General features: G+C 40.0%; 1 protein-coding gene across 2 annotated transcripts in view; it reads left to right on the top strand.

Moving 5' to 3' along the window:
- Nucleotides 1-12,639, top strand: part of LOC136856724 (monocarboxylate transporter 12-B) — a 191,366-nt gene that overhangs the window by 96,129 nt on the left and 82,598 nt on the right. For both annotated transcript variants that reach the window (XM_067134798.2, XM_067134797.2), the window contains exon 2: nucleotides 8,067-8,214. In XM_067134798.2, coding sequence (XP_066990899.2) covers nucleotides 8,122-8,214 — 93 coding nt within the window. In that variant the 5' untranslated portion in view covers nucleotides 8,067-8,121. The remainder of the gene's footprint in view (nucleotides 1-8,066; nucleotides 8,215-12,639) is intronic.

Genomic DNA, 12,639 nt, shown 5'->3' with positions numbered 1-12,639 from the left:
TTTGCAAACTCTGCCCCAGCCTCGTACGGACGACCAACTGTGGCAAATGGTTGACAGAGAATGGAGAACCATCCCTCAGGACACCATCCGCACTCTTATTGACTCTGTACCTCGATGTGTTTCTGCGTGCATCGCCGCTCGCGGTGGTCCTACATCCTACTGAGTCGATGCCGTGCGCATTGTGTAACCTGCATATCGGTTTGAAATAAACATCAATTATTCGTCCGTGCCGTCTCTGTTTTTTCCCCAACTTTCATCCCTTTCGAACCACTCCTCCTTGGTGTTGCATTTGCTCTGTCAGTGTATTTTAGCCAATCATTGTGATCTTTCATTGATAAGGCTAAATTTAAAATTTGTGTTGCGAGCCTGTTATTATCCATCCTATGTAAGTGACCATAGAATTGTAATCACCGTTTCCTGATTGTACCTGGTGATTTTTTTTTCTTCTGTACGGTAACTTCATAGATTTTGTGATTTCTTTTTCATCCATATTGCATTTTCGCATTTTGGTACTAAGATTTTCCTGAGGATTTTTCTTTCTTGTTTTTCGATCGTCTTTATGCAAGATTTTCCACCAATTATAATAGTTTCAGATGCATAAAGTGCTTATGTTTTAACTACTGTGTTATAATGTAATTATTTTGCCTCTTTTGATATAGTTCTTTTATTGTATCTTTCTTCTTCTTCTTTTCCTGCCGCTTATTCCCACACCTGTGGGGTCGCGGGTGCGAACTGCGTCGCACATGTGGATTTGGCCCTGTTTTACGGCCGGATGCCCTTCCTGACGCCAACCCTCTATGGAGGGATGTAAGCACTATTGCGTGTTTCTGTGGTGGTTGGTAGTGTAGTGTGTTGTCTGAATATGATGAGGAGAGTGTTGGGACGGACATATACACCCAGTCCCCGAGCCAGAAGAATTAATCAGAAGCGATTAAAATCCCCGACCCGGCCGGGAATCGAACCCGGGACCCTCTGAACCGAAGGCCAGTACGCTGACCATTCAGCCAACGAGTCGGGCATAGTTCTTTTATTGTATCTGTTCCAAGTAATTTTATATGCTTCTGAAGTTTTGCAATTCTTTCTTTGTTAGCTTTCTGATTTAGTCCTGCTGGTTCAATAATTGCACCTAGATACTGGGTGAATTGTGTAGCTCGTTAACTGCTATTGCCAGTCTCAAGCCCGGATAAAGGAGGGGGTTTGACGTCAGGAAGGACATCCAGATCGTAGAAACTACTGCCATATATATTGTATAATATAAAAAAGTTCTTCCCCCCCGGTGTAATCCATCCTCTGTTTATTAATTTAACAATTGTACAGAATTCTTTCTTCTATAATAATTTTTTGCATTCCCTACCTAGATATTTAACTTTGATTGCGTTCGTCTCCCTACAGACTTTCAGTAGAGGCGTCCCTTCCATCATTTCTCCACAAAATATCAACGGCTTTCTCCATGTTTCTCTCTCTGATCTTTATTCTTACATAATCCCATTAGCCACCATACCATACCTCTTACTACTCTGGAAGCCTCTTTCTTTATTAACACTTTTTGAATAATTTCACATAATTCCGATAATGTTATCTTACATTCTGCCGTAGTCATCTGCTTCTCAATATTTTGTACTTTCTTGCACAATTTTTATCTTTTTTCTGAATCTGTTTATCCCAATGTTCCCCCATTCGTACTCTATCAAGCATTCTTTTAACTTTGATTAGCCAGTAATCATCATTTAAATGCTTCATCTCGTGTTGGTATTTTAAATTCAATATTCCCCTCTCATCCCCCTTTCGTAATCTCAAACCAGTATTTTATTACCTTTCTCTAGTTATATCTGCTAGTATACTTATATCTTCAAATAGTATTCTAACTCTGCTATTAACTGCACATTATGACAGTCCCATTATTATTTTGCAGAATGTACACAGTATTACCAGTTACATATAGTTTCTTTTCTTATCCGCTTCAATACCCCATATTTCTGCCTCATACAATGCTTTTGATATCATTTAAAGTATTTGGATATAGCTTATATTCAGTCTTTGACATCTTCCTTTCCAAACACACCGTACTAGATAGAGCGGTCAGGCCAACCCTTACACTTTAGCTAGCCGTATTTGTTGATTCCACAACCCATTTCCACGACGATAAACTCCGGTACGGGCAAGTAAAAGCCATATTCAGGTAACGTAAACTCTCACACAGGGACTATGGAAACTCCTTCACATCCTCACGGAGACAACTCGAACATTTTACTTCCCATTTTACCAGACTGAGGACTGGCCATGTGAAATTCATAGGTGTGGTTATAAATATTTGGCCACTTCCACTCTCCAATACTTAAATTTGAGAAGTCAAAATGTTACTTCGTTAAGAATATTTGGCCTCTTCTACTTATCGTAATTGAGAAGTCAGCATTTAAAATTTTTACTTGTAATTTTATTTAAATATGCTACTCTTTTAACGAATTAAAATCGAGATATTTCCTTCAGAAAGTATTGTTGACGCAACTGTGAAATGTGCTGATATTTAGTTATAGAATTTGTATTCTTCCTGATGGGAACTTGTTGCTTGCTGCTTCGGCTCTTTATGTACGTTAGCACTTAAAACAGTAATATGCTGCTTATAAACTTAAAAATCTTCGGATGACTGCGATAGGAGGCGGCACTGAATTTGGAATGAAATGATTCAACTGCTTTAGTGGTTTCTTGTAATTCGTCAATATTCTGGTGTCCCCATAATGTAGGAGGAAATGGAACTTTGTCAGAGATGTAATTATCATGGATGCAGTCACAAAATTCATCCAACTGGTGATAATTATATTTCGAAGCCATTAAATAATCTGTGAAAGAGTAGTTTGTCATCGATTTGCAGAAAGGAAAGGCGAGTGTAGACTGAACTAGGAAACCAATGCAAAAGACTGAGAGTGTCTCCGGCTTATGCAGTATGAAAACGAATGCAGTGCTAACTCGTAAAGAAATAGTTCGCGGAGTAGTTTACTTTCCTGCTGTGACGGAGTTTACTTCTCTACTTTGCCGGACTTTACATCGACACAGTATTCATACTTTTCTAGAAAAGGACAACCGTGCCGGAGCTTACTACCGGCCCCCATTTAATGATGCTATAATTCTTAAGTATAAAATTTTATTGACCACTTCAAGTTCTACACCTTCTAACCATTACCTTTCATTTTTCTTTATTTTGTATTTTTTACAAATCATTACTATTTTTAGTATTAACTTTAAAAGCCCATTTTCTGCAATATTCAGCAATTTTATTGGTACTGTTTAGCATACCGACTGGTGGCAGCAGAAGAACATCCGTCTACAAAATCCAGACCAGGAATTTCTCTATTATTCAAACATGGGCTTGTCCTATCCTCTTTCCCTTCTACTCTCCATTAATAGAGTAAACTCAACAAACACCATAAGCCTGTTTCCGCTGATAAGTGATTTTAGTCCTGAATTCCGTGCTCTGCCTGTATGGAAAAGTTTTCATGTTGTAGTTTTCATTTCTTTAGGATCAAGTTCTTACCAAATTTTAGTGTCTTTCAGGTATTAAGCGTTATCGAAAATTTTCTGAATCCTTAGATTTTACACCATACATTCTTTAAATGGTTTTCTTCCCGTATTTCTTCTCTTCAAAAAGGGACTGTTGACCGTTCGTATTTCGCTTTCAGCCCGCACTGCAATCTCCCTATAGCGCATCGGTATTGTTCAATTAAAACTCCCGTATTATATTCACGCCCTCGCAGTGGTACTCTCAGCACACGTCTTTTCACCTCGCAAGTTGGATTACAACTGCACAGTCGTTTAAAAGCTCGCCTTCCCTTCCCAGGGTAGCGAGTTCGATCTCAGCTGATGTGGGTGGCATTTGCAGCAGTTTAAATATTACATTGCTGTGTTATTTTCAGGACGTTAAGGTACTGTCGTAAAAAACGGAATTCCTTGTGCAAACTAGATTTTAGAGGCAAGTTTTGTGTTTATTATGCATTCGTTAAATTAAACAGCTCTTCGGCGTCTCTTCATGCACAGCATTTGACAGGACGTCTAAGAAATGTATATTACTAAACATACAGTACGTCATTAGAGTGTTAATTGTGTATTAATAGGATAAACATGGAAAGAATTATTAGGAAATACGTTTTTTTTTGGTGTTGTGAAATATTGACTACGTAGTTGCTATTCAAATCCACTACAGCCGGAAACGTGATAAAAAACTAATAAGTATGCTTATATGCTGGACGATATTGTCTACGCGTTCCTTCGGAGAAGAAACGAGCATTATTTTAATAATATTGTTAAAATAATTTAACTGAGTACTGCGAGCCACATATCTGAGGATGTTCTGAGTTCCCGAAGCACTTCATGCTCTTGGCTGTCGGTCTGACTCGCTTATGCTGAATAATAATGGGAGGTGTATTATACACCTGCTCACGGGAAGTTTATTAAAGCCTTATTAATGATGGTGATAGACATCAGAGTCAGGGACGAGCATTAGCCACCTGCTCTACCACTGCACTGTGTTATGGACCAAGGATTTGTGGTGACATACCTCTCCAACTGCCTTCACTAAAATTTTTATGTATCTACCGCTACAAACATAACTTAATTATCTCGAAGTTCAAGAGTAAGGGACGAACATTTAACATGTTAATATTATATACCGAGCGGATTGGCCGTTCGGTTAGGAGCGCGCAGCTATGAGCTTGCATCCGGAAGATAGTGGGTCCGAGCCCAACTGTCGGCAGCCCTGAAGATCGTTTTCCGTGGTTTCCTATTTTCACACCAGGAATTAAGGCCACGGCCAATTCCTTCCCACTCCTAAGTTTTTGCTATCCCACCGTTGCCATAAGACAAATCTGTGTCGGTGCAACGTAAAACAAATAGTAAATAATAATAGTAATAATAACAATACTAATGATGTTATTGGCTTTATTTCTAACTAACTACATATTTACGGTTTTCGGAGAAGCTGAGGTGCCGAAATTTAGTCTCGCAGGTGTTCTTTTACGTGCCAGTAAATCTACCAATACGAGGCTGACGTATTTGAGCACCTTCAAATACCACCGTACTGAGCCAGGATCGTACCTGCCATGTTGGGGCCATAAGGCCAGCGACTCAACAGTCTGAGCCACGCAGCCCGGCTGTAATCTCTCTCTCTCTCTCTCTCTCTCTCTCTCTCTCTCTCTCTCTCTCTATATATATATATATATATATATATATCAAAAAGAACATGTCCTGACTGACTGACTGACTGACTGATTCATCATCGCCGAGCCAAAACTACTGGACATAAGGGAATGAAATTTTGAGGATACGTTTATATAACAATGTAGGTGCCCGCTAAGGGAGGATTTTTGGATATTCCGGCGCTAAGGGGGTTAAAAGGGGGGTGAAATTTTAAAATGACTGTATCTAGATCTCAAAACTTTAAAAGTTTACAGATGTAAAAATTGGTATTTAGAATCTTCTTTAAAAATAAGGAAATACATATTTTTTTGTTTTTGGAAAATCCCAATAGGAGGGGTGAAAAAGGGTGAAAAATTGGTTGAATGTCTTTAATGAGGCTACATATATTTCAGAAACTGAAGGTATTACAGACCTGAAAATTGGCATTTGGGATCTCCTTTAAAAATAAAGACACACGTATTGTTTGTTTTTGAAAAATCCAAATTATAGGAGGTGAAAAAGGCGATTTTTTTAAATGAGTGTATCTATATCTCAAAACTTCGACAGTTTACAGAAGTAAAAATTGGTATTTAGAATTTCCTTTAATAATAAAGAAACGCGTATTTTTGGTTTTCGGATAATGTCAATAGGAGTGAAAATTGGGGTCGAATGCCTTTAATGCGGATACTTATATTTCTGAAACTGAAGATATTACAGGCGTGAAAAATGATACTTGGGATACCCTTTAAAAATAAATAAACGCGTATTTTTCTTTTTGGAAAATCCAAATAGTGGGGGGTGAAAAGGGGAGGTGAATTTTTAAAATGAGTGTATCTATATCTCAAAAGTTTAAAAGATTACAGATGTAAAAATTGATGTTTAGAATCTCCTTTAAAAACAAAGAAACACTTATTTTTTTGTTTTCTGAAAATCCCAGTAGGATGGGTGAAAAAGGGTGAATTAGTGGTTGAATGCATTTAATGAGCATGCTTATATCTCAGAAACTGAAGATATTACAGACCTGATTATTGGTATTTGGGATCTCCTTTAAAAATAAAGAAACACGCTTTTTTTGTTTTTGGAAAATTCAGTTAATAGGGGTTAAACAGAAGTAACAATTTGGAGTGAATTTTTAGAAAGACAGTATATCTCAGAAACGTAAAATATTAGAGACGTAAAAATTGGTATTTGGAATCTCCTGTAAAGGTAAAGAAACGTAGGTGATTTGTTTTTGGGAACTCCACTTAAGGAGAACTAAAATTGGGGCGAAATTTTACAATGTGAATTTCTACAGTATATATATAAAAAACTTAACATGTTACACAAGTGAAAAATGGTATTTTTTATCTCTATTAAAAATAAATGTGTATTTTTAGTTTTCGAAAAAAACCCCACTTGGGTGGGGTCAAAGTGACTGAAAATGGGGTTGAATTCTTTTAATTAGGATACTGATATCTCAAAAACATGTTATATACGTGAAATTTGGTATTTAGATCTCCTTTAAAAACAATGAAAAACGCGTTTTGGGAGGAAATCATCTTGGTTGGCGGAAGGAAAAAAGGAGTGAATTCCTTTCATGAGGACACATATCTCAAAGACTGAAGATGTTAGAGTCGTGATAATTGGTATATAGATCCTTTACTATTAAAGAAACAAGTATTCTCTTAAGGGGGGGGGGGAAGAAAGTAAAAAAACTGAATTACATTTATGAGGTTACTTATATATCAAAACTGAAGGTAACAGACGTGAACATTGGTATTAGGAATCTCCTTTAAATATAAAGAAACACACTTTCTGCTTTTTGGAGGGAGAGGAGCGTAAATCAACTTAACAGCGGTGGGCTGAAAAAGGAGTTGAGACCAATTGATTTTACTGTTCATATTGTACGTATAACGAGTCTTCGTGGCTCAGACGGCAGCGTGCCGGCTTCTCACCGCTGGGTTCCGTGGTTCAAATCCCGGTCACTCCAGGTGAGATTTATGCTGGACAAAGCGGAGGCGGGACAGGTCTTCCTCCGGGTACTCCGGTTTTCCCTGTCAACATTCATTCCAGCAACACTCTCCAATATAATTTCATTTCATTTGCCGTTCATTAATCATTGTCCCGATGAGTGCGACAGGCTTCGGCAGCCGGCACAACTCCTATCCTCGCCGCTAGTACTAGTACCAGTACATGAGGAACACCATGGGTTGCGTTACTCGTGTTTAGTTCGGCTACATGAGGACAGCATGGTTATACTTTACCAGCGATTTCGGACCCCTTTAGACAACAATAATCGATTTAGGATTTTGCTTTGGAAGCAGTCCCTTGTTCAGTTTATGCCATTGTTTTAAGTTCATAATCATTCATTCATTATCATGTTTTGAATTCTGGTCAATGGATGAAATTTGGAATTTTAATTGTCATATTTCGTCTCATCTCGTAATATTAGGGGCCGATGATCTCGATTTTAGGCCCCTTTAAAGAACAAGTATCATCATTGTCGTCATCATTATCTAATACCTGATAGGTCCGCGGCTGAATTACGGGATAATTGTGTCAGCCATCCGATGCTGGCAGTAGTGGTTAAGAGAGAGCGAATGGGGAGTACTACGCACAGTATTTGTCCATACATACGTATTCATAGCTGATCTGATAAGTTAAGTGAGGACCAGGTGAAGCAACATGGTCGAGCTAGCCCTTATCCTGGCCTTCACGTGGTTATAGACCACTCTTCGTGGACGTTCCTTGCCTTTTGTCATTCAGCGGATCACTATCGCTCACTAGAACCTAACTATGATATGCCAATGCCCAAAAATGTATATTGTCATGTACATCAACGAAGTCACTCGACATGTGAGTGTTGGGAAGTTTTCGTACAGCGTTCGCCTTGTTGTTTATGTCAGTGCTTTTTGTTTCAGCCATCTCTGGAGGAGAATGTTGTCCTACTGAGCCCGCCCGGTACGTGTTACAGTCATGGCGCCAGACATCGAAAATCGGGAAGAGATTTTGGTGCCACCTGACGGAGGCTGGGGATGGATGGTCGTCCTGGGAGTGGCCTTAGCTAATGTGAGTAATCATGTAACCAGTAGTAACGCAGGACTTCTATTTTTATTCACTACGTTATAGACTTAGACGAGCATTACAATATTACCAGTCTGTTACAAAGTAAAGAAAAGCAATTACGATATACTACTTGCAATTTTCAATGTTAATGCGTCCATTATTTCTTGTTTTCAGGTCTAGGTCTAATTAATATTTTAATATCTTTCTTCTTCTTTTCATACCACTTTTTCCCACACCTGTGGGATCGCGGATGCGAATTGCGTCGTACATGTGGATTTGGCCCTGTTTTACGTCCGGATGCCCCTCCTGATGCCAACCCTATGTGGAGTGCTGTAAGCACTATTGCGTGTTTCTGTGGTTCTTGGTAGTGTGGTATGTGTCTGAATATGATGAGGAGAGTGTTGGGACGGACACATACACCCAGCCCCCGAGCCAGAAGAATTAACCAGAAGCGATTAAAATCCCCGACCCGGCCTGGAATCGAATCCGGGACCCTATGAACCGAAGGCCAGTACGCTGACCATTCAGCCAACGAGTCGGTCAAATTTATATTTTAATGTATTTGTTAATAATGAAGCTATGGGGATCACTACCATAGAAACGTACTGTCCTTTACCCTCTCAGGGTGAAGGTATTAGAATATATTGACGGTATTCCTGCCTGTCGTAAAAGGCGACTTAAAGGGGGACCAGGGGCTCTTAAATGAGGAGCATGGGTTGGCGGCCACGGTTTTCAAATAGATTTGTCTGGCTTTGCTTCCACTTACTTGTGCCAGGCTCCTCACTTTCATCAATCTTGTCCGGCCTCCTTTGGTTGTCGTAGGTACGACATCGTAATTGGCGTAAAACCTTCAATTATTATGTTTAATATATTTTAATTATAGTTTATTTAATGCTAAATTATCTTTTAGTAAACGTTAAATATGATTAATATATGGTTTCTCGGTAAATATGTAGTATAAATATGTATAACCTCAAATACATATTGTATAACCTCAAAATCTATAGAGTCGAAAGCGGTAGAAAATTCCATAATGTTCGTATGTTAGACTTATTGTACTATAATTTGGTGTATATGAAGGGTTCTGGAAACTTACTGTAAGGTTTTATTATCCAGATACATGTAGAGACATTACGAATGTTGTGGATATTTCCATGCACATTTTGAAATATTGAAAGAAAGTTCGACTACCCATTCGACTAGTTGGTCGATCGATGTTTCGAGAGTGTTCCATTAGAGTGTCGTAAGAACTCTTCCAGAAGTCGATCATTCTAGATGGTTGATCGAGGAGTATAAATATCGAGCTGTCAGTCAGTGAAGGCAGTTCGAAGTTCTAAGTTCGCAGTTCTTAGTTCTTGGGACTCAGGCAAGTGATGGACTGGGAGTGACTGTTGGGCTCCGAGGTGGAGGCTGAGAACTGGACTCAAGTGAGTCGGGCGGTGAATTCGAAAGAGAGTATGTTATAGTGCGTGCGTCAGTGTTATTGCCATCTGTACTTTTCAGAATCGACTTCAGGGTACTCCGCTATTGAGTGTTGTATATCGTGTCATTTGCTACTGTGTACAATAGTGTGTTATGACGTACAGTGTAAATAAAGTAATCTATACAAGGAAGTGAACGTGTTCTCGTGTGATATTTATTTACGTCAAATAAAATCGCAACGTAGAACGATAAATTGGCGACCGTGACAGGATACTTCAAGACTTCAGCAATGATCGACCAAATGAGCTTGCTGGTGTTACGGAAAGCGCTGACATCTCGAGGTTTACCGACGGCTAGAAGAAAAGCGAACTTACAAGAGATGCTGCGCCAGGATTTGATAGACAACGGAGAGGACCCAGACAGTTTCGACTTCGAAGTCACCTCGGAGGAAGAAACCAACGACCGGGTAAACATTACGTTCGCACAGCTATCTGCTTGAATTCAGGCAGAGACCAACAAAATCCGGGCCGAGACTAAAAGAAATCAAGGCCCGACTCAAGAAATAAGGAACCAAATCAATTCCTTGGGCAACGAAGGGATCACTGACGTCATGCCGGATAAAAACGAACCAGAGGGGAAGCAGTCCGAAGTGATGCTTGCGGTTGTGGAGTCTGTAGTTCAAGGCCCAGCGGAAAAAGCGAGTGCGCTATGTGAAATTACGACAGATCTGGAGACACGGGTAAAGCCTGCAAGCAGTGACGGCGGGTCCGGGGTCGCGAAGATGGCAACTCCACGGGACGACGGGATCATTGCAGCGATGGAGGAGTCCGTAGTTCAAGGCCCAGTGGAAATAGTGAGTGCGCTGTGTGAAAGCACGACAGCTCTGGAGACACGGGTGAAGCCTGCAAGCAGTGATGGCGGCTCCGGCGTCGTGCAGATGGCAACTCCACGGGACGACGGGATCCTTGTGGCGACGGTGACCGACAAACGAGGGTGCCACGTAACTAGGACACTAGTCCCGGCACAAAATCATATGCCGGTAGAAACGTTAAATTCCAGCACCCCGGACAAAGAGGAGACTCAACGGGACCAAGACCACGACGTGCGAGCCTCTCCCGTGCATCACACCGGTGGACTACGAAGACGCGTACGTCCTGGCAGAACACAAAGGCACGACGAAGTGGAAAGTCAGTGGAGTGTCGACTGCCACGCGAGGACCTACGGATCTTTGCTACGGAGAACAGGGACACCGTCAGCCAGACCCAGCGGATCCCCTGTGGCTATCTAGCTGTGATATATGTACTTCAACAACGCCAACGAGAAGACAGGGTGATTGAGGTAGTCTATGTGTAATTAAATGGTGAGGACTAAGAGACACGTAGAAATAGATATAAGGACACCTAGAATTTAGGTTTTAGAATTTATCGTTCTACGTTGCGATTTTATTTGACGTAAATAAATATCACAGTAGCAGTAGCAAATGACACTATATACAACACTCAATAGCGGAGTACCCTGAAGTCGATTCTGACAAGTACAGATATCAACACCACTGACGCGCGCACTATAACATACTCTCATTCAAATTCACCGCCCGACTCACTTGAGTCCAGTACTCTGACTCCACCTCGGAGCCCAACAGTCACTTCCAGTCCATCACTTGCCTGAGTCCCAAGAACTAAGAACTGCGAACTTAGAACTTCGAACTGCCTTCACTGATGACAGCTCGATATTTATACCATTCGATCAACCATCTAGAATGATCGACTTCTGGAAGAGTTCTTATGACACTCTAATGGAACACCCTCGAAACATCGATCGACCAGCTAGTCGAATGGGTACTCGAACTTTCTTTCAATATTTCAAAATGTGCATGGAAATATCTACACAATTCGTAATGTCTTTACATGTATCTGGATAATACAACCTTACCGTAAGTTTCCAGAAACCTTCATATACACCAAATTATAGTACAATAAGTCTAACATACGAACATTATGGAATTTTCTACCGCTTTCGACTCTGTAGATTTTGAGGTTATACAATACGTATTTGAGGTTATACATATTTATACTACATATTTATCGAGAAACCATATATTAATCATATTTAACATTTAATAAAAGATAATTTAGCATTAAATAAACTATTAATTAAAACATATATTAAACATAATAATTGAAGGATTTACGCCAATTACGATGTCGTATCTACGACATGGTCAATTCTTGTTCTCTTGTTTAGACCCTGACGGTATTTGCTTTGCAAGGCTTAGGAAGTTCTTAACTTTCTCTCCCTTCGTGGCCTTTCCCACTCTTTCGCCGATATCTTCATTTATCGAAGGTGGAATCTCTTCCATTTTCATTTCTTATTAATGTGTAATGTAAGATGGCTGCCCACATGTAGTTTATCTTAAAGCAACCACCACCACCACCACAACCACCGGATAAAAGACGTGTAAAATTTGGACAAGCCCGTAATTATCTCTATCTATAGAGTCAAGTGAACGAGTGGTTTGGGAGATACTGGGTTCGAACCCCACTGTCGGCAGTTCTGAGATGTACCTTATTTAAGGCCACGGCCGCTTTCTTCCTCATCCTAGCCCTTTCCTGTCCCATCGTCGCCATAAAACCGAGTAAAGACAATTGTAAAAAAATAATACATTTTTCTTTATATACGTATAACACACCACAGTACCAATCACCACACAAATACGTAATAGGGTTGGCGTCAGAAAGGGCACCTGGCCATAAAACTGGGCCAAATCCAAACCAGTTATACCCTAAATTGTTGTCCTGTTTAGTTTATACAGTTTACATCGTTATACATTTTCCTTTCATGCCACTGTTTATGAACTATTAATAAGTGTACAATGTTGAGTACGTGTCGTGTCATGTCACAAGGCTTTTAAACTATTTATGGGTAAAAAAGGAAGCGAAAATATTAACTGCACTTAAAGAGCGACTCGTTCTACTGTTGTTTCCAAAGTATTACTACTGTAAATGT

The sequence above is a fragment of the Anabrus simplex genome, chromosome 1, assembly GCF_040414725.1.
Source record: "Anabrus simplex isolate iqAnaSimp1 chromosome 1, ASM4041472v1, whole genome shotgun sequence".
Classification (NCBI taxonomy): domain Eukaryota; kingdom Metazoa; phylum Arthropoda; class Insecta; order Orthoptera; family Tettigoniidae; genus Anabrus; species Anabrus simplex.
The sequence above is the reverse complement of the archived record's forward strand: the minus strand, read 5'-3'. Positions and strand labels throughout refer to the sequence as shown.